Source organism: Melopsittacus undulatus, chromosome 7, assembly GCF_012275295.1.
Source record: "Melopsittacus undulatus isolate bMelUnd1 chromosome 7, bMelUnd1.mat.Z, whole genome shotgun sequence".
Lineage (NCBI taxonomy): Eukaryota > Metazoa > Chordata > Aves > Psittaciformes > Psittaculidae > Melopsittacus > Melopsittacus undulatus.
In genome coordinates this window covers 2,222,864-2,248,676 of record NC_047533.1, presented here as the reverse complement: position 1 = coordinate 2,248,676, position 25,813 = coordinate 2,222,864, and the positions used below count along the sequence as shown (strand labels likewise).

General features: G+C 44.3%; 1 protein-coding gene across 1 annotated transcript in view; it reads left to right on the top strand.

Annotated features, from left to right (window-relative positions):
• The window catches only part of ATRN (attractin), a 173,494-nt gene that overhangs the window by 112,476 nt on the left and 35,205 nt on the right, over positions 1-25,813 (top strand). The window contains exons 25-26 of the mRNA XM_034064576.1: positions 11,066-11,127; positions 24,912-24,990. Of these exons, the coding sequence (XP_033920467.1) occupies positions 11,066-11,127; positions 24,912-24,990 (141 nt within the window). The remainder of the gene's footprint in view (positions 1-11,065; positions 11,128-24,911; positions 24,991-25,813) is intronic.

Below are 25,813 nucleotides of genomic sequence, written 5' to 3'. Positions count from 1 at the left end.
GGGCACCCTGTGCCAGCGCCTCAGCACCCTCCCAGGGAACAGCTTCTGCCTAAGAGCTCAGCTCAGTCTCCCCTCTCTTGGGCAGGTTCAAGCCATTCCCCTTGGCCTGTCCCTACAGGCCCTTGTCCCAAGCCCCTCTCCAGCTTTCCTGCAGCCCCTTTAGGCACTGGAGCTGCTCTCAGGTCTCCCTGGAACATTTGCATTTAAAAAAATCCTAAAATGAGTTAAAGACAGGCACAATAATTTAAAGTTTGATTCTTTTATCGTATTTTTTTTCTCCCTCCAAATATGCAGTTTGAAAGTAATTTTGGCTTTGGTTTTTACTTTTTATTAGTGTCACATCACTTCACATAGTAATGCAACACCAGGTTTGAAATAGCGTGTGGCTTCTGTATTGCTCAGTAATGTGAGAAATATTGTCACTAAAAGGTATTTTTACTTGGTAATTTATATAAATCTGTACCTGTTTTACCTTGAACTGTATATATAGTTTGTCTATTCAGTGTATATAAATATACGTACTCATTTTACTACTATATTTTATTAAGGATATAAAATACTTAGAGTTGCTGTAGAGCCTCCTGCAGCTGGTGCATTGCAAAGCCTTTTGTGATACAGATTGATAAGCATTTTTAATCTGTCATCACACATGATCCTGCGAACTCAAAGCATCCGTAGCGAAGGAGGCAGAGCTTTTCTCCGCTAATACCCACTGCAGCACCGAGTTCGGGCTGTCGTATGTTCCTAGTGTTTTGTCTGGTCAGAAATGATGCAAGACATAAGGTTTGGCCCATTTCCATCTGTCAGCTAGTTTGCAGCCTAAAAAGAATGGATTTGTTGCTTTGCTTTTTTTTCTGTTCTTGTGTATTTCCATTGCAGGCTCTTTAGGAAAGCAACTTTTAATCCTTCTCAGCTTCTGACAAAGCACAAGTTGGAGATTGTAAAGCTCATCTTTTTGCTGGACTTTCAGGTTCTGAGGGAATCTTTGAGCTGTTGTGTGCTGAGGTTTTAATGTTTTCCATGTGGAAGCTCTGCAGAAATAGTTGGTATGCTGACGAACTTCACTTCTCCTGCATGCAGATGGTGTCAGAGCTCTGCTCGGCTCAAAGCCAAGGAATGGAATCCTTCACAAGTGCATCCACACAGCAACATCTGGTACTTCAGGGAGGGATTTCATAGAATAGTTTGTGTTCAAAATGACCTTAAATCCCATCCAGCCCCAACCCCTGCCACTGGCAGGGACCCCTTCCACTGGAGCAGCTGCTCCAAGCCCCTGTGTCCAACCTGGCCTTGAGCACTGCCAGGGATGGGGCAGCCACAGCTTCTCTGGGCACCCTGTGCCAGCGCCTCAGCACCCTCCCAGGGAACAGCTTCTGCCTCAGAGCTCAGCTCAGTCTCCCCTCTCTTGGGCAGGTTCAAGCCATTCCCCTTGGCCTGTCCCTACAGGCCTTTGTCCCAAGCCCCTCTCCAGCTTTCCTGCAGCCCCTTTAGGCACTGGAGCTGCTCTGGGGTCTCCCCTTCAGGAGCCTTCTCTTGTCCAGGCTGCCCCAGCCCAGCTCTCTCAGCCTGGCTCCAGAGCAGAGCTGCTCCAGCCCTTGCAGCAGCTCCATGGCCTCCTTTGGCCTCTCTCCAGCAGCTCCACATCCCTGTTGTGTTGGGGAACTTCTTTTTCCTCTTCTTTGAGGACTTGCATCTAGGGAGAGTGGAGCGTTTTAATGCTCGCAGCTCACTTGCTGTGTCTAGTTAGGGCATTAGTTTAGTTTGGGCATTTTTATTTGTACCAGTATTTTCCAAAGTAGCTCAGAACTGCCTTGTCTCCAGAATTATTTTTGCAGTCGCATGTAAATCCACATCCCTCTAAAATAAGGAACACATCAGCATTTTTCTCTTTAAAGCCTCTCACAGTGGCAAGAAAGCTCGCTCTGTAACCAAAATGTTATCCTCAGCTGCAGATTATAGCCTTTCTCTTCTTTCTGTGGCTAAGCTGAGTGCTTTGTGCTTTATGAGTGAGCCCAGCTTTGCTGCTGGGGCTTGTGTTGGGGTCCCTATTCTGAGTTGATGCACCCTTGCAAGCCTCCTGCAGCTATCCATTGCTCAGGGCAACACATGGGTGCAGGATCCCTACTGCCAAGATTAAGGTAACTCTAACCGCATCTGATGTCCAATATAAGGGTTGATGTTTATACACATTCTGAATGAGTCTTTCCCTTTGGAAGCTGCTGCTTTTAAACCAAGCAGTGGAAAATGTGCATTTTTATTTGTTTTATAAATGAGGGGGTTTATTGCATTGTTTTTCTCAGCTGAATTCCTCTTAAAGGAGTGAATTCCGTACCTGCACTTCATTCAATATGCAAGACTGTTTAGCAAAGAGGTTTTTCCCTCTAGTTGAGCATTTACCGTAGAAATGGCATGAAGTTTCTCTGCTGTGCTTGTGAAGGTACCATTGCCTGGGTATTGCAGAATTAAGGCAATGTAGATTGCTCCAAGAATCCCTTTTCAAGTGACTTCTACCAAACCTATGGGTCAGTCTTCATGGTTAAGTGCAGACTAGAGTTTGTAAGCAGCAGGGGTTCCCTTCTTGGACAAAAAGAAGCTCTTAGGAAGTGAGTTGTTTAGGGGCAAAAGCAATGTGGTAAGTGTATCCTGGCCTGCACCCCCAGAGCGTGAGCAGCAGGTCATGGAAGTGATTCCCTCTACTATGCTCTGGGAAGACATCTTCCCCCTTGCAGTCCTGATCCAGCTCTGGGGCAATAACACCCTTCTCCTTCTGAATTTCAAGCACCAGATTTGCATTCAGAGTTATTCTTATGGGCCCCTCACCAGTGCTTGGATTTTGGGAAGGCCAAGGGTAAGCACAGATTTTCTTCTACCAGCAGTGTATGAGGTTGAGGGAGTCTTGACCATTCGATTCTGTTCCCAAAGCCTTAAATACTCCTAAAGGAGATATTCCTTTCTATACGGAAATCTGTGGTGCTGTTTACTGCTAGAAGTGATTAATGTTGTTAGTTTCTGTCTCCAGTTGATGATAGTAATTTGTCTGAACTTAATTGCCGTTATCATGAAATGCACTATTTTTAACTTCAGTCGTAAGCATGAGTGATTATGTGAAGATTCACCAGGATTCAACAACAACAAGTTGAAACAACTGAGTAACTGGTTCACTTGTTTGCAGGAACACAAATGAAGCAGAGTTCTTTGAGTCCTGTGCTCTTTGCTTTGGGGAACCAAAGCCTGGGGGAGTTGAAGTGCACCTTAGAGGTCATCTTCCCCATGGAAGGGAGCTTAAAGTGCATCCAGTTCCAGCCTTCTCCCATAGGCAGGGACACCTTCCACTGGAGCAGCTGCTCCAAGCCCCTGTGTCCAACCTGGCCTTGAACACTGCCAGGGATGGGGCAGCCCCAGCTTCTCTGGAACCTCATGGAGCTTTTCATGGTAACTTGGCCATCTCAGGTTGTTGCATCTCCTCCTCATCCTCTCATCTGCTCTCATCCTCTGCCTCTTTGCTGAATGTTCTCTCAAGCTTTACAAAGCCAATGGGGATTTTTGGTGAAGTACTTTTAGAAGGTAATACCTACATCTTCAATCTCACTTTGGCCGCTGTGTCTATGGAGTCACCTGCAAGGATGGACTTACTGCTGCAGCACAAAACACAGGGCTCTGGTGGAAAGTCACCACCTTGTAGATCAGCCTGAGAAGTTTGCATTTGCAGTTCTTGGATAGAATTAGAAGTGTGAATTCCTTCTCTAACCCTCCTTGGAGGCTGCTTACCTCCTGATTGAGGACAGTACCTCTTAACCCGCTGTAGCAAGGTTTATCAGCAGCCTTTCCCATCATAGAGTCCCAGACTGGTTTGTATTGGAAGGGACCTCAAAGTTCATCCAGTTCCAACCCCCTGCTATGGGCAAGGACACCTTCTACTAGAGCAGGTTGCTCCAAGCCCCTGTATGAAACCTGGCTTTGATGCTGCAGAAGTCTATGGGAGCAAATGATCTTCAGCTTTACTGTATTTGCCTGACATTCAGAACTGATTTTTTTCCAGCCCTACCTTATGTTTCTTGTGGCATTTGGTGCTGGGTGAGTGTAATGAGTACGTGTGCAGGGTCTGAGCTGAGATTGCTATTCCAATTACGGGACTTTCCAGAACATTGTTTGCTAGTGCACTTTAAATTTAGATGAGCATCCCTCTTCAACCCCTGGCTGTTTATTGAACAAATACTTCCCCTTTGTCATATTTGTGTAGCAGTTTCTTTTGATGCAGAGAAATGAGGGACTAAATCTCGAGCACTCTATGTAATATACAGACAGCTATGCCCATCTTTACTCTGCTGAGCAACCTGAGGGTTCACATGGGGAGACAAAGCCTTTATAATTGGCATTTCGGAGCCAACTGCCAACTGCACCAATTAGCTGAAAAGTGACGATTTGTGACTGCTGCAGAAAGGCAGCACAGTATTGGAATGTAAATCGATTTCCATCTCATGTAAGTTCAGAAGTGAACCAAGTTTTCTATTTGCACAGGATCAAGTGTTTGTGCCATAAAGCTCAATGGCTTAGTTAATATTGCAGCAAGTGAGGAGGAAGACATTTATCTCTTTCATTGGTCCTTCGCGCAGGAGCAACGTGGCTTGTAGTTGTAGGTGTGAAAATCAAATTTTAGTGGGGGTTTTATTGGGGCTTGTTGTAGAATGTAAATCTGAGCCTGTGAACCCCTTCAGCTGCACCAAGGAGGCAGGAGTTTATCTTCTGCAGAATGTAAAGCAGCAATCTGTTGAGTGTGCTTGGATGCAGATTGGGTTTTAAGCTTCTGATGAGCAATGAGTAATTCCTTTAATGCAAGCAGTGACAGCTCAATCTGGATTTATGTCTGGGACTTAAATGCTTTCTATGACCCAAGTCTCCTGGTCTTCTAGCTGTCAGGTCAGTTGGTGTTGCAGCTATGGATGGATATCCCGTACTCACATGTGCCGACTTGCAATTGAGCATCACAACTCTTTCCGACGTCCACACCTGCACCATCAGGTGTAGGTTTGTGTTAGAAACTCCAGGATCTCCCACCTCTGAATCATAGAATCCAGGAATGGTTTGGGTTAGAAGGGACCCTAAAGCTTATCCAGTTCCGACCCCCTGCCATGGGCAGGGACACCTTCCACTGGAGCAGCTTGCTCCAAGCCCCATACAACTGGGTTGTATTGGTGAACACATGAAACAGCAGCAGCAGTATGTGGCAGAGCTGATACCACCTTTTAGGTGGTGGAACTGGATTGCTGGCTTGGCTCAGTGTTCCTTGAAATCCCATCACCCAGGTTGTTGGACTTGGCTCACTACTCCTGCTGAGTGGAGAGCACCAAGAACAACACATGTTCTCTGCTATGTGTTTTACTAGAGCGTGTTGTGTTTGTGTTTAAAGGAGAACTGAAGCAGGGAATGACGTTTGTCTTGAGCAGAAGAGCAGTTTTTCCCTCCGTCACTATCACAGAGGGCAGAGTGAATGTTTTGATGACTTTGGCATCACTCAAGAATACTTAAAACCCATTTGTTTTTCAGCAGGTCCTTTGACAGCAGCACAGGCACTCAGCATTCAGGCCACAGCATCCTGCTACTCTTGTCTGTATTCTCCAAGGTCAGATTGAATCCTTGCCTCTAACCATAAAAATGGATAAAAAAGGAAGAGGCAGTGGAGATGCTGAGGAAGAAACAGAGGAAGATGTACATACATGTCACCTGCAGCTTGTTTGGCTGTTGGCTTTGTCTCTTTGGGAGCCTGTGGAGCTCCCAGGCTTTCATTCTTGCATGCTGCTTCTTCATTCATTAACTTTGTCATTGGGGCTGTATTCACATAAAGGCAAAGCAGCCTCAAATCCCTGAATTCCCGTGCTTTTCCATGCTTTGTGGTCCTGTAGACATTAGAAACACGAGTGCTGTAGCATCCTCCCACCTGCTAGCTGAGGTTAATGGATGTAGCAGGAGGGACCTTTTGATATCTCCTGAATGCGCAGCAAGCACTGAGCTCCATAGCCTGCTTCACGTTGTGCCTTCTCTGTTGTGCTTCTCTGGTTTCATAACTTAATTAGACTTTCACTTCCCTCTCCTTCATAATTCTGTTCTAAGAGTGTGCCCTGTTGAAAATATCATTTCCAATTTCCCTTTTCCTCATCCCTAATGCAAAGTAGGGTTTGAGAAGAAGGGCAGCACTGATACTGAGTCACTTAATACAATAGTTGAGAAAGGCAAAAATGCAGCCTATGAATGCCCCTGAATTGTTAGCAGGGAAAGAAGAGTTGTAAAAACAACGTTTTCTGTCTTCCTTTGTGTTCTCTTAAGCATTTAGATCCCCAAAATGTACCAAAATATGTTAGGGAAATGCCATTCTTAAGTACATCAGGAGTTCTGCAGTTAAGAAGTTTAGGTTAAGAGTACTGATATTATGTATAGTATTAGAATATTATGTAGAGTAGTAGAAATTATTTAGGTTTGGATAGAGATTTACCCCATCCCTGCTGTGGTTATTAGTTGGGCTTTTATTTCTCTGAAATAACAGAAACTTCCAGCACAAGTGAGAAGAGTTATGTTGTGGTGCAATATATATATATATATATATATATATATATATGCTGGAGGGAAGGGATGCCATTCAGAGGGACCTCGACACGCTTGTGAGATGGGCTGATGCCAACCTCATGAAGTTTAACCATGCCAAGTGCAAGGTCCTACACCTGGGTCGGAGCAATCCCAGGCACAGCTACAGGTTGGGCAGAGAAGAGATTCAGAGCAGCCCAAGGACAAGGACTTGGGGGTGTTGGTCAATGAGAAAATGAACATGAGCCGGCTGCAGTGTGTGCTTACAGCCCAGAAACTAACTGTACTCTGGGCTGCATCAAAAGGAGCGTGACCAGCAGGTCAAAGGAGGTGATCCTGCCCCTCTGCTCTGCTCTGGTGAGACCTCACCTGGAGCATTGTGTGCAGTTCTGGTGTCCTCAACATAAAAAGGACATGGAGCTGTTGGAACAAGTCCAGAGGAGGCCACGAGGATGCTCAGGGGCTGGAGCAGCTCCTGTATGGAGACAGGCTGAGAAAGTTGGGGCTGTTCAGCCTGGAGAAGAGAAGCTGCGTGGAGACCTCAGAGCAGCTTCCAGTGTCTGAAGGGGGCTACAGGGATGCTGGGGAGGGACTGTTCATTAGGGACTGTAGTGATAGGACAAGGGGTAACGGGTTCAAACTTAAACAGGGGAAGTTTAGATTGGATAAAAGGAAGAAATTCTTTACTGTGAGGGTGCTGAGACACTGGAATGGGTTGCCCAGGGAGGTTGTGAATGCTCCATCCCTGACAGTGTTGAAGGCCAGGTTGGACAAAGCCTTGGGTGCCATGGTGTAGTGTGAGGTGTCCCTGCCCATGGCAGGGGGGTTGGAACTGGATGATCTTAAGGTCCTTTCCAACCCTAACTATTCTATGGGTTATGTTGTGATGCGAGATATATATATATGCACATATATATAATATTATTAATAATATATATAATATATAACAGCTAAGTGAGAGGAGTTACTCAGATTTGTTTCTTGCTGTCTTTATTGAAAAACCATATTTCTACAGCATTTCTCATTGGGTTGGTGTAATTTTTCTTTGGGGTATGTGAAATTCAAGTACTTTTTAATGAGTTGAAAGTGTGTGGAAATGAAAAGAATTGAGGCTTAAATAACATTATGGTTGCATTTCCAGGCTTTAGGCAAACTTGTTTCAAAGTAAGGACTTGAGTATGAGTCAGCTGGACCCATTTTGGTACAGAATTGTGCTCTTGGAATGATTCTCAGGTTTCCTTTCTCCCGAAGCACAAACCCAGGTACTGATGCAAAGCAGCTCCTGGGTTTTAATCGTCGCAGTTTGTTTGTCAAAGCTGATAGTAGTCACAGGCTGTAGTTTTAACTCCAGAAGCATTTGGAGTTTGAAATACCAACTGTTACTGGAACATCAGTTGGGTTCAAATTGCTTGTCCTTTACTCAGAAGACTGTGGGGCTGAGTACTTGGCCGGTTCACTCCATTGAAATGTGTGTGTGCTGATTACAAAACCAGGGCGCTTTGAGATGTAGGGGCAGCCAAATTTTCTCCTTGGCTTCATATTTTATGCTAATCAAATAATAAAGAAAATAAAGCTCAAAACTCTATAGTTTTACCCGTTCTATAGCCAGCTATTTCTGTTCATCTGGAAAGCAGCCAGATTTCTGCCTTGCTTCAAATGATGTGGCATTAAAAGAAGCGTGGTCGCCTGGTTTGCTTTTGCAGGTACTTCTTCAGATCAGATAAACACCGGCTTTATAATATTCTCTGGAATTAATGTAATTAAATTTTGGGTGTTTTTTCATCTCAGCTGCTTGAGGATGCTGCATTTATTCCTAAGAATGTAGCATAAAGCATCCTTGAAGGAGGGTGCTGAGGCGCTGGCACAGGGTGCCCAGAGAAGCTGTGGCTGCCCCATCCCTGGCAGTGCTCAAGGCCAGGTTGGACACAGGGGTTTGGAGCAGCTGCTCCAGTGGAAGGGGTCCCTGCCCATGGCAGGGGTTGGAACTGGATGGGATTTAAGCTCCCTTCCAACCCAAAGCATCCCACGATTCCATGACATGGATGTTATGGAAGTGGCAGTTTGATTTTGCAACTGAGCTGAAGTTCTGCTCAGTACCTGCTGGAGGCTCTCCCAGCCCTCAGCATAAGGTACACGGTGTTTTCCTGCTTTTCCGCTGCTTATTCCTTTGGTACAAAATGAGTTGCTTGGAGAATGGTTAAATGAATCTCTTACTGTCATTTAAAAGTAATTAAAAATCCATACAGCAAAGGAATTTCTGCCATATTTTTCCTGTATCCAGACTGAACCTTCTACTTCTCACAGCTATTTCGAACCAAACTTTGTCTGTAACTGAATTAATTAAGTCCTAGGAACAGATTATATTAGGGGAAATTAAGCTCTAAGTAAGCAAACCATTAACAATTATGATACTAAATTGCCTGTGACACAGATTGGTCAGGTTTAATAACACAAAGTGTTTTCAGCTTGTGAGAAGTAAATTGCAGAAACCAACCTAGGCTCTTGCTTTTTTAACCCATGTATGAGGTACAGATCCTCTGTTGGTCCTTGCAAGAGAAGAGCTCTGACAGGTAGGGACAAGAACCAGCATTGGGAAAGCGTTTATAGTGCTTCTGTGTGAAGAAACCCACATTTTCCTTCTCTGTTTTGTTTGGTTTCCTACAATTGTATTACCAAAAATGAGAAGCCCTTCTCTGGTGAGTCGAGAGATGAGATTTCAGTCTCATTAATCTTTCATAGAACCTTCAAATGAGCAGATACTCGTTTCTTCTTCTAATTTGGAGCAGGCTTTGGTTTCCATCACAGCAACTGGTCTATCAGTCTTCAAAGGACTGGCCTGCTAATGGTTTCTTTGTGCTTTTAGTTTTGAATGTAAGCTGTTGGTACATAATAAGGTCCTCATTTTGGAATGCATCTTTTACAGTTGGTCAGCATCGTCGTTATTGTCAAGCTGTGTTTCTATATGCTGAGTGTATGTTTGTGGTTTTGGATGTGATATTGGTGCACTTGGGCAGTCCTGGGGTAAAGGTTGGACTTGAGGATGATGTGAAAGGTCTTTTTCCAAGTTAGTTCATAATTCTGTGATTTTAGGAAGGGAATTCTTTGCCTTAAAGAGACACCAGAATAGTTCCGTGGATATAAAACCATCTCTCTGAGTTTTAGAACACAAAGTGAAATCATGCTCTCTTTTCCTAATTGGAAAGCTATTGGGAAGCACTTTACAAAGAACAAGATCAGCAAGAAGCTATGTGTTTTCTTGTCTTTTGTAGGCTGCAGTAACTGAGGTCCCAAGCATCTGGTCTGCAGGTTTTGAGCTCGCTTTCCAACGAAACACAAGTTATGTGCTGTAAAAACCTTTCAGCTTTAGAGCATTTTGTTATATTTACAAGCAAATTGGCTTTGGTCAGCTTCTGTGCCAAGTGACAGTGGATGTTTAAAGCAAGTACGATGCTAGAAGGTGTTCCAGAGCAAGAGAAATCCAAGCAACAACTCCTTTTGCCTGTATTTGTCTGTTTTGCAGTGTGATTATTGCTGGGTGGGGAGTTTTGTATTTATGCTAATGGCACCCTGAAATGCAGTTCATTAAGGAAATAAAGAACAACGACTAATGCCTTAAATGAGTTCCATATCCATGGAAAACTTTGGGAAGTGCAGCGTTCAGTTTGGTTTTGAAAGCAGCTCAGTTCCTTCCTGAAAGAGTTAATACCCTGTTGTGGTGCTGAGATTGATAGTCAGAGGAAATAGGAGGTACCTGGAAAGAACTTCTGATTCCTAATGCAGAAGTTGCCTTTCTGTTGGCTTGCCTCCCCTCGGCTTTGTGATTTTTAACCAGGCTCCCTAATCTTTCCCTTTGCCTCTGACCACCTCCCAGTTTCCTGTTCGCTTTCTTCCCTCTGTTTCTCATCCAAAATACTCGGTTGTTTTCCACTTTCCTTTGCAGTTGGAGTGGATTGGAGGAAAGTGAGTTAAGATGAATGCCATAGCTGTTTTTACAGTATCTATTATCTTCTGTGTTTCATGCCTCTTTGCTGCTCTCGGTGTAAGTTCCTTATTCAAGGAAATTTCAATGTATGACTATTGTTTGAATGGGAGCATGTGTGTGGAACTTTTAATGCTGTACTTTGGGTTGCTGTGTATACACTGATTAAAACTGCTCTGTTTTTAGCTTTATATAACTTGTGTGTTATAACTTCTTGAGCTAGTGTTTTCCCTGTGGTAGCTAATGTGCACTGAAGGTTATTCCTGGGACATCGCAGGGAGGATGCTCCTTGTTTAGGCTTATTTCTTGGATATATGGTTTCAAAATGATGGGAATTTACAGTTTGTTTTCTTTTCCCTCAGCATATTTCAGTGCTATTCCCAAATTAACAAAAACATTCACTGACTGAAGTAAAGGTGTATTTTATTGTCATTTTTCAACCCAGCAACAAGGCAGCTGAAATATGAATTTCCTTTTCAGTAATTGAAAGCATTTGCTTTTCTCTTGCAGATTGCATTCTCACAGCACAGCAACTTTATGGACCTGGTACAGTTCTTTGTGACATTCTTCAGGTACTTTTCCTTTATGTTTCTTCTTTAGGAAAGCTCGTTGGGTTTGAGTGTGGTGGTTGGTTTGTTGTGGTTATGGGGTTTTTACTTAAGCATCCTGCTTGCATCACGGCCCAGAAAATGGCAATCTCCACTCTGTGTAATGTATTTAATGAGGAAATATGCTGAGAAAATTGGATGCCCATCTGTGCATCTTGTGCTGTGCATGCAGGGAAGGGGAGTTTGGAGGTGGGGAAGGTGTTTTCAAAGGGAGAGCTTCTAAAGTGCTATAGAAGATGCTTCCTAAGTTACCACCTCATACAAACAATGTGTGACTTATAGAAGCTGCTGATACTCATATGTGACACAAATCATAAAGTAAGGAGGTGATTTTGCAAAGAGTTAAGCACTTGTTGGTTTCAGGCTCTTTAGGTGGCACCTTTTGGTTTTCAGCTGGACTCTGAAAGCACATCAAGGTAAATACAAGCATACATCTCAACGTTGAAGCTAAACACCCTCCTGTCCTTCTGCTGCTTGGTGAAGTTCATGTGTAGTAAGAAGCAAATGGATTATTCCACAGGAGTTGGAACCACCAGAATCAGTTTTAATACTTGTTTTGGCTTCCATCCTTCAGAAAGAATATAGCCCTAACAAAGAGGTTAAATATCTCCTGAAGCATAGCAGTACATTTCTATAAGGCTTCTAAATCTACTGTGTTAGCCTCTGTTTTAGGAACTGTTAATACTTCACATATATAAACCAACACTTGATCAATAAGAAGTCCCTCAAAGGGATGTACATGGAGTAAACAGTACTCCAGATCTTAAATCGTGGTTAAAGGAGGCAATATTATGCCTATTTGAAAATGAGCAGTGGGAATAGTATCTTAGAATCATAGACCAGTTGGGGTTGGAAAGGACCTTATGGGCAGGGACACCTACACTAAACCATATCACCCAAGGCTCTGTCCAGCCTGGCCTTGAACACTGCCAGGAATTCCATGCTAAATTTAGTTAAAGCAAGGAGCTTCAGATGGGTCCTTCAGACTAATGGTTTATATCAGTTTTATGTTTTTAGGATGTAGCTTTTGCAGAGTTGAACGTGCTTTAGTACAATCCTGGATACACAGCAGGCTGGGATCACCACTTCCACTGATAGGGTGTAAATGCTTACTCCTGGACCAGACTTAAGCATTTGTTCTGCTGAATCCATCACAGTCAAGGTCTTCCCTAAAAATCTTGGTGACAGGTAATTGCTTATAAGGGGAACAAATGAGGAAGCAGTAGGTTACTTAATTCCTTTTTGAAGGCATAAGATCAATCCACGCTATAAAAACCTCCCATAGTTCTTTCCAGACCCAGATCCACCTGCCTATGAGAGTTTGCAACTCTTCAATAAGGGTGATTCCTTCAGTCCCATTGCTGGAAGAGAATCACAGTTTGAAGCAGAAGAAAGGTGAATTATATATCCCAATGAGCACATGCAGCTGAAAACACATGTCCAACAGTCAATCAGGCTGAAGATAGTCAACAGTGCTTTTCCTTCCCTCCATCACTGGAGGGATCACATCCATCACATGGATCTCCTTGAGAAGTAATGTTGCAGTATTAAGATTCTGCTATGCCAAGGGAATAAGGAATGTGTATTTGGGAGAAGAGAGTTTATTGGTGTTTTCCAAGGAAGCATTTATGATGTATTAAAAGTGCTTTGATTCTTTAACTGTAGCTACTGCTTAGTTCCTTTTCCTCTTTTATTTTACAACTCACTAATTAAGCAGTATATTAGAACAGCATGATCCATCTCTGCTATTTGTAGGGGAAACTACTGAAACGCTGGCATTTTTAATGCTCCAGGGTGCATTTCGTAATTACACTTGAATCCAAGTTGCATCATAAATAAGTAATATCTGATAGCCCCCTGTGATGTTAATGAGATGGAGTTGGCTGAACATTTACACATGGAGTAGAGGCAATGAAAATGTTTCCTGCAAAGCCTAAAGGTAGGTGGTAAAACCACCTTTGGGATACAGGCCACCTCTAACTAGGAAACTGAGAGGTATATCAGTACTTGGAGTGCAATCATGGAATAGTTAGGGTTGGAAGGGACCTTCAAAGGTCATCTAGTCCAACCCCCTGCAATGAGCAGGGACACCTTCAACTAGATCAGGTTGCCCAGAACCACATCCAGCCTGGCCTTGGATACCTCCAGGGATGGCACATCTACAACCTCTTTGGGCAACCTGTTCCATGTTTTACCATAATGGACACAAAAAGAGAGTTTGTTCTGGAAAACGGATGTTTGGAATCACTTTGTGTTGGCATGTTCAAGGGGCTTGCTTCATTTTGCCCTTCTGCAGGTAGTTTAGGGGATTTTTTCTGTGCTGGTGATGCTGTGGCACATTGCATCTTGTAGAGGCCACATCCTCCATTGTAACCCTCCATTTGGTTTAGTGTGAGGTGTCCCTGCCCATGGCAGGAGGGTTGGAACTAGATGATCTTAAGGTCCTTTCCAACCCTAACTACTCTGTGATTCTATGAACCCCATCCTAAACGTGCTCTTCCACCATGCTGCTGGGAGAAACAGCTGTGCCTTGAGCTGCATGGGGAACCATGTACTGAAACATGGGGGTTAGATTTTCAGTGTCATTGCTGACACTGGTGATGATTGAGGTCAAATCAGTCCTTCCTATGGGCACTGCAGACCAAGCTGGATTCCCACACTCCAGCACTGCTGAGTTTATGGAGTATGTCCAGCATTGGCTGGACGTGGTGAGGCATCTAATGTGATGGAGAAACCAGAAACCTGACTATACAACATCAATGTGGGGCAACATCAATATGGGGCAAGATGAAACAAGTCTCATGGATCTGATGCCATTTCAGGAAGGGCCAGATTACTGTGGGTTAGAGGTGGGGTGTTCCTCACATTTGGAGGTGCTGTTATACTTGTGGAGCTCCTTCTGGAGTCAGTGTTCAATGCAAAGCAGGGCATGTGGCTGTGTGTTACCAGTATGTGTGTTGCATCACGTTAATGTTTTATTTCAAGCTATGAAAATGTCAGTGGATAAAGGTTGGGTAGAACGGTGCAGTTAGGGGGTCATTAATACTGCGTTGTAATTGGAGCTGCAGGAGCAATGATGTTCATATTTGCAGAGCTGAATAAATTGCAGGCAAACTGGGTTCTTCTGTTTCCTCCTCTTTACTTTTCATAACACAGCTCTTTAATTTACAGATGTCCTGGGTTAACAGATGTTGCTTGGAAGGGACTTCCAGGATCATCTGGTCCAACCTTTCCAGGCAAAGCATGACCTAGACCAGATGTTCCAGGACCCTGTCCAGCCCAGTCTTAACAGTGTCCAACACTGTGGAGTCACCACTTCCCTGGGGAGATTATTCCAATGGTTGTTCTCACTGGCGAATATTTCCCTCTTGTGTCCAGTGGGAATCTCCCCAGCAGTAACTTGTGCCCATCACCCCTTGTCTGACCCACAGGACTCCTTCTCCAAAGGGAGTCTCCATCTGCTTTGAGCCACCCTTTAAATACTGGAGCATGGTGACAAGATCTCTCTAAGTCTTCTCCAAGCTGAACAGTACCAGCTCTCTCAGCCTTTCCTCTAAAGGCTTCCCAGCCCTTGGATCATCGTTGTGTCATTTCTCTGGGGAGGAGCTTCGCTGTTGTCTTTCAGCAGATAGTTTGAGCTCTTTTGGCAGTCTCTAGTGAGTATCTGTGCTTCCTTATCTTCCAGAAAATCCATGCATGCCACCGCACCTATCTAAGAAAGATGGGAAGAGACTTTTTAGTAGGGCCTGTAGCAGTAGGACAAAGGGAATGGCTTGAACCTGCCCAAGAGAGGGGAGACTGAGCTGAGCTCTGAGGCAGAAGCTGTTCCCTGGGAGGGTGCTGAGGCGCTGGCACAGGGTGCCCAGAGAAGCTGTGGCTGCCCCATCCCTGGCAGTGCTCAAGGCCAGGTTGGACACAGGGGCTTGGAGCAGCTGCTCCAGTGGAAGGGGTCCCTGCATGTGGCAGGGGTTGGAGCTGGATGGGATTTAAGCTCCCTTCCAACACAAACCAGTCAGGATCTGATTCTTTCTAGAATCTTATCCTGAGCTTTGTTAAACTGATGTACTACAGAGTTCTGATGTCTTCTGCTGCACTTCTGTGTCCTCACATGCATAGTTTTACCCCATTTCTCAACTGCTGTATGTCTTGTTTTTCATGTCTGCCCTTCAGGCATCCTTCTAAGGGTGCTCATCGCTGACTTTCTCTAGTTCCATCTTATTCTCACAATGATTATTAGAGAAATGGGCCTGTTTCCTGAAAGGAACAAAAGTTGCCAGTTTTGTGTTTCCATCACATCAGACATCTTGTGTCTCTCCTAAGGTCTGAATATCGAACAGTGTAATTTTAGTTCAGTGCAAATAATTGAACTAGTTCCTCAGAAGACTTATGGGAGAGCAGTATTGGTCTCTGTGCAAGTCAGGCAGATGGTTTAATGTGCTGTATATTGTTTTTCCTGGCTGTAAGCACTTACCCAGTGTTTTCAATAAGTGGGAATGACCTGTGTCAATAATTCAGATCTAAAGTTGTGCTGCAGGTATGTTATTTACTCTTTTTACTTATTAAGTATTTTTTTACTGCAGCACAAACGTCTAAAATACAGTCTGAAGTTGGAGGAAAAGGAAGAGCTTGGGAATATCTTCATATTATATCTAATGAGAAGGAAGTTTAACAGTTCAGCATCCCTCTTGTTTTCCATGTTGTCTTATAGAATCATAGAACAGTTTGGGTTGGAAAGGACCTTAAGATCATCCAGTTCCAAGCCCCCTGCCATGGGCAGGGACACCTCACACTAAACCATGGCACCCAAGGCTCTGTCCAACCTGGCCTTGAACACTGCCAGGGATGGAGCATTCACAACCTCCCTGGGCAACCCATTCCAGTGCCTCAGCACCCTCACAGTAAAGAATTTCTTCCTTAGATCCAATCTAAACCTCTGCTGTTTCAGTTTCAACCCCTTACCCCTTGTCCTATCACTGCAGTCCCTAATGAACAGTCCCTCCCCAGCATCCCTGTATCCCCCTTCAGACACTGGAAGCTGCTCTGAGGTCTCCACGCAGCTTCTCTTCTCCAGGCTGAACAGCCCCAACTTTCTCAGCCTGGCTCCATACAGGAGCTGCTCCAGCCCCTGAGCATCCTCGTGGCCTCCTCTGGACTTGTTCCAACAGTTCCATGTCCTTTTCATGCTGAGGACACCAGAACTGCACACAATGCTCCAGGTGAGGTCTCACGAGAGCAGAGCAGAGGGGCAGGATCACCTCCTTTGACCTGCTGGTCACACTTCATCACTCTCTACTCTGTCCTCTGCAGTGATCACATTCAGGCCAAAGCACTGAGGCCATTTGGTCTCTCCTCCATTCCTTAGTCCCACCATTGTCTGCACTTATTAATACTTTTGGACTTGAAAGTCTCCTGTGACAACATCGTGGTTTAGAGGGTGATAAAACCACTTTGGGGTTTTAAACCTTTGTTTTGTGGGATTTAGTTTATAGTTTTTACACTCTTTATTTAGGTTTCTCTGTGTTGAAGCTCTTTTAATCAGCACAGCTGACAGACACCAAAGAGCAGGTTGGTCAGCAGACATAGTGTCCACATCGCTCTACACTGACTTTAATTCATTTTGGTATTTATGATGAGTTAAGTTGTCAAGATGAGCAGGGTAGTGGAAAGACTGCAGAAAAGGAGAAATAAGAATGGAAGGAATCACCATGGCCAACACCATGCTCGGTCCCCAGTCCTACTCATAGCTACAGCCTGCTCAGACTTCCCTGCCTTTGGAATAGCTTGTTTTCCTATCTGAAAATAGTATAGGGAAAAGCCTTCAAAGCACAGGTCAAAATAACCCTGATTTCCATTCCAGTTTCATGATGTGTCCCATGATTTTTAATGTGTTTGCTTGAAGCTCCATCTTCTAGACCTGCAAGATGACTTCTTCCCTTTATCTAATGTTATGCTCAAGAAGGATGTGCAAATCTGAATGCTAAAAAGCAAACCAAACCCAAGTTAAAATATGCAAACAAAGAAAATGCAGACAAATATACTAATACCTGCTTTCCCAAAAGACCTCTGGTTAGACTGATGTATTTATGGAAGCTGCCACTGTTTCACATAGTGTCAGATGGTTTGTGCTAGCCAAGAAGTAGCTTCTTAAAACAGACACAATGAGAAATAGCATCCTCTGCTATAAAGAAAGTGGGTTGTGGCTTGTTAAACCTTGGTGCTGTCTGCTGTTGGCTGCAGATACCTGTTTGGCAAACCATGGGTGCTCCTCCTGCATTATGTACATACACCAATCATTTTGAGGTTTAATGCATCAGGTACTTAAAAATGTGTCCTGTAACTCTCCAGCAGATTTAAATTTACTTTTAAATAGCCCTTCAATAGCTCCCAATTCATCAAAATAATTTGGGATGTGTTTCTAGGAATCATTGCAGTGCTTCCTGATATTATTAAGTAACCTATATATGTTAAAGCATATTAGTACTGATGCTGCTGTATATCTTGGCATTTAAACCTGCCATTTTTTACTAGCAATTTAGATGTTGATAAACATTGTAGGAGAGGTTAATAATTGGGCCCTAATATGCCAGATGGATTTCCTTCTCTCCTCCTGAGAATGCATCATCTCAAAGTGCTGATGAAGTTTTCCAGCCTTTTAGAAATGAAAAGTAGGTATTTGAAGAGCTCTAAGGATACCTGGAGTGGAGAAAATATCTTCCCTGCTATGAAAAAAGAGCTTTGAGTATAGAATAAAACCAGACAGGGGGGTAAAGTTCAGGGTTTTGGCCAAGGTGGGAATACCCTGTGGTATAAAGAGAGCTGAAGGTCTATCAACTAGCGATTAATGGACGTGTTGAGGACAGCTATGGGGAGATAACTTACAAGCCTGTAGCTTGTTGACTGGACTTAAATAACCTAAGAAATAGTTAAGAATTACTTAGGCTATTTATCAAATAGAATAATGTCCATAAAATATAAATGGGACTTCCCCCTATATTCCAGTATTTATGCTGCGTAAGCATAAGTCTTTATAACTTGTATAGATCAATGAAAGTTATCTTGTACCTAAAAGATGAGTAAAAGGATGAAAAACTCTCAAGGGGTGTTATATGGCTGCAGACAGCTTGTTCTTTCCAACTGGTTTCACTGAATCACAGAATGGTTTGGGTTGGAAGGGACCTTAAGATCATCAGGCCAGGTTGCTCCAAGCCATATCCAACCTGACTTTGAGCACTTCCAGGGATGGGGCAGCCACAGCTTCTCTGGGCACCCTGTGCCAGTGCCTCAGCACCCTCACAGGAAGAGCTTCTTCCTTATATCTAACCTAAATCTCCCCTGTTTCAGTCTGAACCCATCACCTCTTGTCCTGTCGCTACAGTCCCTGATGAAGAGTTCCTCCTCAGCATCCTTGTAGCCCCCTTCAGATACTGGAAGGTTGCTCTGATGTCTCCACACAGCTTCTCTTAAGGCTGAATTTTCTGGTTTCCTCTTTTTCTGTTGTAAAATTTGAACTGCTCTCAAATGGGGCTCATCAGTGGCCTTAGGAACATGAGAATACAAAAGCTGATAGTTCAGGTACAGCTACTGGATGTGCTGTTTTGCCCATACGTGCTTGCAGGAATGCACTGGGATGTTACAATCCCAAGAACATTTCCATCTCCTTTACCTTCTGTTCAGTGAGATGTGTGAGGAGAAGCAATGTTTGAGATAGAGGAAGGTGTAGAAAGAGGACTTGAACCAACAGGGATGAAGGAGGCTCTTGGTAGGCTGTTATTTTTGGTGGAGCAAGGAACAGATGGAGAAGGTAAAGCAAGTCCTGCAGTGAAGGTTTCTTTATAAAGCCATTTGGAAATGGGTGGCACATTCATCACTGGCACAGAGATTGCTGAGGCAGTTAAGGACAGAGCATGGACCAGGACCAGGACTCTGCCAACCATAGGCTTTCACTCCACATCATGTTCCAAGGCAGCTCTCATTCCATGCAGCAGTTTCTTTCCACTGGCTCCATATTTACACAGTTGCTTTCCAAGAGAAAGTATGGAGAAAAATAAGCTTCTTTAAAGCTGCTGATGTGAGGACAAGTCTTCATACCTTATTTCAGGAGAGTTTAGGCTGAGTAAACCCAACACATAGATCTTGACTTTGCTCTACCCGCAGGGCTCCTCCAGTAGGTGATGGGCTGAAGCCCAGCAAATGGGTGCTGCATTTTATTCCTCCCTTTGCTGCCAAAGGGATGTGGTGCAAGGGGGAAAATGTATTTCTTTAGAGATTTTATAGCTTTTGTGGGTATTTGCTGCCTCCTTGTGACGGTACAAAGATGTATGGTGCTGTTCCTGTGAAATACAGGGGACTGTGGTTTAGGAGGAGTTTTTATTAGTCCCTAATTGTTAATTCCTGACTGTGCTTTCTTCAGGAAGTCTTAGCTGTGGTGCCAGAAGTGAGGCAGGAAAGAGAAACCTGTGAGGTTCTGGCATGTACAATCTCATGCAATGTTGGGGGATTTAATATAAGGATATAGAATTATTTAATATTTATATTATATATATATACAAGATATATTTAAGGGTAAAGGTGATGCTCTTAGTTCTTCACTCCAGCCTTCTTCTCTAAGAGACTAAGCGTAAATGAGTATTTAAGGAGACACCATATTCAGAATGTAGAATCCCAGACTGGGTTGGAAGGGACCTTAAAGCTCCTCCAGTTCCAGCCCCTGCCATGGGCAGGGACCCCTTCCACTGGAGCAGCTGCTCCAAGCCCCTGTGTCCAACCTGGCCTTGAGCACTGCCAGGGATGGGGCAGCCACAGCTTCTCTGGGCACCCTGTGCCAGCACCTCAGCACCCTCCCAGGGAAACTTCTCCATACCCGACATGGACAACTCACTGAAGTCACATTTGTCCTAAAAAGGAGCCATCCTGATAGGAACTCAGCATGTTTTGACATGTGTCCTCAGTTTGGTGTGTATGTTGCTGATGCTGTCTGATAGTTACATGTGAATGGAGCAGATACGCCTTATAAGGGTCACCTACAGAAAGGTGGCGATCTCAGTGACAGGATGTGACAGCATGGCTTCATCTGTATGCTTGACCACCTGAGAAATTCCTCCTGAAGGTAAATCTCTGTAAAATGGATCTTTATAACACAGAGGTGCTGGAGATTATTGATTGATTGTCCATCTCTTTGGATTTCCATCCCCTTTCCCTAAATAAAGGGATATTGAGGAGGTTGACCTGGCTAAGCCATTTCTGTAGCTGTTGCCCATAAGCTGCATCTGAAATGCTTTATTCTAAGATAGAACCTCTCACTGGAGTCATGAGATGAACATGATGGCCTTGTAGGCATTGAGCTTTGGCAGCCTGTCCTGGGGACTCCTGCACATGTTTTGTATGTTGTTGTTTTCATGATTCAATCAAATGAGGAGCCAGGAATGCTTTTCCCTGGTGCTTTGAAGAGTTTGATTTGTTTCCACCCTCCATTTGTATAATGATGTTAAAATGATACTGAAACCAAAGCAGACCAAAGATTTATGGTATGATCTTAGCTCTGCTGGTTTGGCATGGAGACATCTCAGACTTTTGCTTTTCAGGGAGCACTGTCCTCTTTTGGCCTTAGGGATAAATCAAACATTGCACTTTAGGTTTCTTGGAGGAAAAGGGAGCTTAAAACAAGAGGAAGAAAGCTTAGCAAAGGCATTGCACAAGTGTGGTGGCATTCATGCCATGGGGAGCTGACAGGAGTCCTAAGACAAATGTGGGCACTCAGAAGTTTGCTAATCCATCATCCGCCCGTGCCTGCCCATCTGTGACATAAGTGAAAACCCATCTAGTCCAGAAGTGACCTTGTCCAGGAGAGATGCTGTTCCCAGGTGGTCCAGTCTGCTATTATACTTAATGCAGCAGTAGGGAGCTTTGGGAAAGCTGAATGTGTTAACAGGTACGGTGAGGATGGATGGGACTTTCAGCAGCCTGGTCTACTGGAAGGTGTCCCTGGCTGTGACAGGGGCTGGAACTGGATGAGCTTTAAGGTCTCTTCAAACCCAAACCAGCCTGGGATTCTATGAAATCCTCAGTCATCAATAATGCATGTTAACTTTGTTACCATAATAGCAATTAAAGATTTAATGTATATGCTTTATTAGTTAATGGGGGCACCTTTCCCAGTCTGATGCACTCTACAGTGAGGTGTGCTGCCAGCTGGGGGTCGTATCAGGGATGTCACCAAGAAACCAAACCTTGTGCATTATCCACTGCTGTTGTTTCATATGGGCACCAATGTCATAGCCAGGACCAGTCTGAGGAGTAACAAGAAGGATTACAGAGCCCTGGGAGTGGTGGTTGAGGGACTCTGGAGTGCAGGTAGTTTCTCATCAGGCCTTCCTGTCCAGAGGGCCAGTTCAATCTGGTGAGTCAATAAATGATTACAGGACTTGTGCCACAGCCAGGGTTTCACTACTTAGATCATGGAACTGGCTTTGAGGATCCTGGTCTGATGGGGTCCATCTGTCAGAGAAGAGGAAGAGCATCTTCAGTTACAGGTTTACCAGGCTGATGAGGAGGGCTTTATACTAAAAGTTGCAGGGAGAGGAGCCTCAATCCATCTCATTCCCATGAGTTTGATACCATTGCCAGCAAGAGATGCCCAAAGCCTGGAAAGGCATCACAGGTCAGAAGGAGAGCACCTGAAGAGCAGCACAAAGGAATTCCAGCCCCTCCAGCCAGAAAGCTGGCTTCACTGGGGCCCAACTTAAATGCCTCTATGCAAATGTATGTAGAGTGGGTAATAAGTAAGAGGAGTTAGAGATCATAAAATCATAGAATGATCTGGGTTGGAAAGAGCCTTAAAGCTCATCCAGTTGCCACCCTCCTGCCATGGGCACAGACACCTGCACCTAGCCCAGGTTGCTCAAGACCCTGGCCAGCTTGGCCTTGAGCACTGTGTGCACACCTGCAGGGTTGTGTTCTTACTGGTATCACAGAGATGTGGTGGGATGGAGTTTGGGAATGGAAGGATGCAGGCTCTTCAGGGAGGACTAGGCTGAAGAGACAGGAGGTGTCACCCTCTGTGTCAGTGACCAGCTACAGTGCATGGGGATGGATAAGGAGCCAACTGAGTCAGGATTAAAGGGAGGGCAAGAGACATTATAGTGGGATCTGCTGCAGGCTTACCTGACCAGGAAGACCAAGTGAATGAGGCTTTAGGCAGGTAGGTGCAGTCTTGTGTTCACAAGCCCTGGTCCTTATGGGAGACTTCAGCCACCTTGAAGCACACACCAATACATGGGAAATCACAGAGGTTCTTGGAATGCATGGGGATAAACTCCTTCTCCAAGTGATAGAGGAGCCAGGAGTGGAGGTGCTATGTGGACCTTGTTCTCACCAGCAGGAAGGGGCTGGTGAAGAATGTGAAGCTCAAGGGCAGCCTTGGCATCAGTGACCATGAAATGATGTTCAAGATACTTAGGGCATTGAGGAGGGTGCACATCAAGCTTGCTTCCCTGGGCTTCAAGGGAGCAGATTTGGTCTGTTCTATGATTCCATGAAACAGGAAAATAAGAGCCACTAACAATGCTTGTCTAAACTATTTTTGCTTGCAGAAAAATGGCCTGGCTTTTACAGTGAAATAATGTCAGATTTTAATATGTCGAGAAAATGTGGGGGAAGTGATGGGAATACATATGTCTTGAAATGAGAAAGGCCCCCAAAAAATCTCACCATGATCCTGCTTAGGTTTATAAAGAAGTAGGCACTGTAGGAGTCTTTCAAAGCTGTGCAGACGTTTTAATGCTGAAGTGACACAAGTGCCAATATTTTAATCTCATGCACTATATGATAGTAAAACACATTCCTGTGCATATCCAAGCCTGAGAGCTGCAGTCATGATGCCCCTTGAGTGTTCATCGCCCGATCCCATGCAGCTTTCATAATATATAGGCTGTGGATAATGACATGTAGTGAGGAATGGGCTCTCCTTGTTTTGCATCTCTGGGAACGGTTCCTGCTGTCTGTCCTTTTTTTAATGATACCTATTTCCAAGTCTTTGCACTGCTCACTGCTACAGAGTTTGCTGTTGTAGAGTAGGACTCCCGGTTGTTGAAGTAATGCTTTAAGGCCAGAATGTGCAGCACTTGCAGCTCGTGTAAGGCAAACAACATGTTAGGAAGAGAGGGACCAGCAGGGAACTGATGGCATTGATCATTATCAGCTGGGTTTTTGGTCAGCAGTGCAGCAGTGTCTTCATTTCCAATGAGAAGCAGTCTTCCAATAGCTAACAGGGCTACAAGAAAGCTGGAGAGGGGCTTGGGACAAGGGCCTGTAGGGACAGGCCAAGGGGAATGGCTTGAACCTGCCCAAGAGAGGGGAGACTGAGCTGAGCTCTTAGGCAGAAGCTGTTCCCTGGGAGGGTGCTGAGGCGCTGGCACAGGGTGCCCAGAGAAGCTGTGGCTGCCCCATCCCTGGCAGTGCTCAAGGCCAGGTTGGACACAGGGGCTTGGAGCAGCTGCTCCAGTGGAAGGGGTCCCTGCCCGTGGCAGGGGTTGGAGCTGGAGGAGCTTTAAATGTCCCTTCCGACGCAAACCAGGCTGGGATGCTGTGATCATTGTAGTCATGGATATTTGTATGAGTAGGGTGGGAGAGCACAGTGGAAACCATGATGTTGTTTGGAAATAGGAGCTCGGGGAACAGAGTTTTGGAAGCAGAGCTGAGTTTCTTGTCAAAGGCAGGGAGTGCTGAGTGGTCAGGAGCTTTCTTCCACTACAGTCTTTCCTTCACTGCTGTGGTCTCCATTGAATGGTGAGAACCAAGCCGTGCCCAGAGGCAGGGAGAGGGGCACGCCAGCCTCCTCTTCCACAGAAATCCCTGTTGTAACATAGAGAACCCAGCAGTCACTGTAAATACTGCACCTTAGGAAATAATTTGTCTATTTTCATCTTCATTTAAGCACTGTCTTTAAATATACCCTAGAGAGTGGGCAGGGAGGTTTGGAGACATTATCTCTTACCCATCGATGTGATACTTGGGAAGAGAGGCTTTCCGTTGGGTCCAGATATCCAAAAGGAAAGATTCTGATCTTAGAAACCTTGTGTGACTTGAAGCTGATCATTGAGCATTCAGCATGATAAGATCTGTCAATAGAGTCAGCAGCTATTATTATTTATTAGTTTTATTATTATTACTGCTTTTTGTTAAATCTGCTTCTTTGTTAAATCTTTGCACTTACCTTAGGAGTTGATGAATTTATTCTTCCTTGTCTTCTATTTAGATTTAAGGAAAGGAATATAAGTGGGGAAAGCAGGAGATGCTTATAGTCTGCAACAGCCAGTTAGAAAGAACCCAACTACTACACACTTTAGAGAAGAATAAATACTCAATTTTCTCTGCTTCTGTTGAGGCTTTTTTTGGGTGTTCTCTCCCTTTAAATAACAAGTTAGGAAATCCTGGCTTTTCCAATTTGATTACATCTTTCAGCCTTACTGATCTGATTTCCTGGTGAAGACTGGTGGATGTCCTTATAAGCAGGTCAAATAGGTAACATGGGAACAACAGTCTTCCCTGATAAAACAGATGTGCATCACTCCTCACCCAGTGTCATAGGCACTGAAATGTGCAAGCTGCTTTGCTGTGTTATCTTCTATCCAAGCACCTTTAAGCATTCTATGAACCTTTAGTCTGTTTCTTTGATTTACTAGGATTTTTCAGCTGCTGTCACGTTCTGAACAAGGCCAATAAGATATTGTCTCTCTCTTTTCCCTTTACAGTTGTTTCCTGTCTTTGCTCCTGGTGGCAGCTGTGGTTTGGAAGATCAAGCAGAGTTGCTGGGCATCGCGGCGAAGAGAGGTTGAAATGACAAAACTGAATGCTATCTTTCCACTGACTTCTTTTATAGTTGTTCTCTGCTGTATTTATTCACATATGCATAGCATTAACCTTCAGTTAAGGATAAGCTCCACTAATCTATAAGTGCTTCTGTTTAGGGGATTTATAATAGTGTACGTTCGATTGCAGTCTCAGTGACAAATGATGCTATTTTAGTATCCTGATGCTGCAGTTTCTGTGAAGCACACAAAAAAAGAGGGGTGAATGTCCTGAGTTCCAAGAACTGAGCTTCTAGACTGAAATGTGTTTGTAGCAGAAATATAACCCCACTATAATTTAGGAGATTCTTTACATCTGTGTCGAAAGAGGAGGTTTCTGTGCTGAGCCTCTGACCCACATTAGCCCCTGCTTCGATCTGTTTAAAGAGGCTAATCCCCATTTTCAAATTAAAAGCCTATCTAAATGGTTTGGGTGGGTGTTTTGGGGTGGTTTTTTACCTAGTAGCAGAACAGGAAGGTGGGAGAAGGTACACAGGAGTTGGAAAGCTCTTGTGTACTCCTTAGAACATGATGTCTGCCAAAGATTTATCCTCTTCATCCCATACCAGTTTCCCAACTCCTTCCTGTTTGCAGCATGTAAGAAAATACATGCTTTACACCCCCCAAAATGTGGTTCCTTCTTGTTTAATCTTGATGCATTTGGTGGGGGGGTTTCACTGCTCTTTTTTCCTGCTTACCAGTTGAAGCTAATTTCATGTTAGACCTAAAGCACTCGGGCTGACCAAGATAGGATGGCCAAGATGTTATTGCTCCAGAGTATAGAGAACGTGTCCTTATCTGTCATA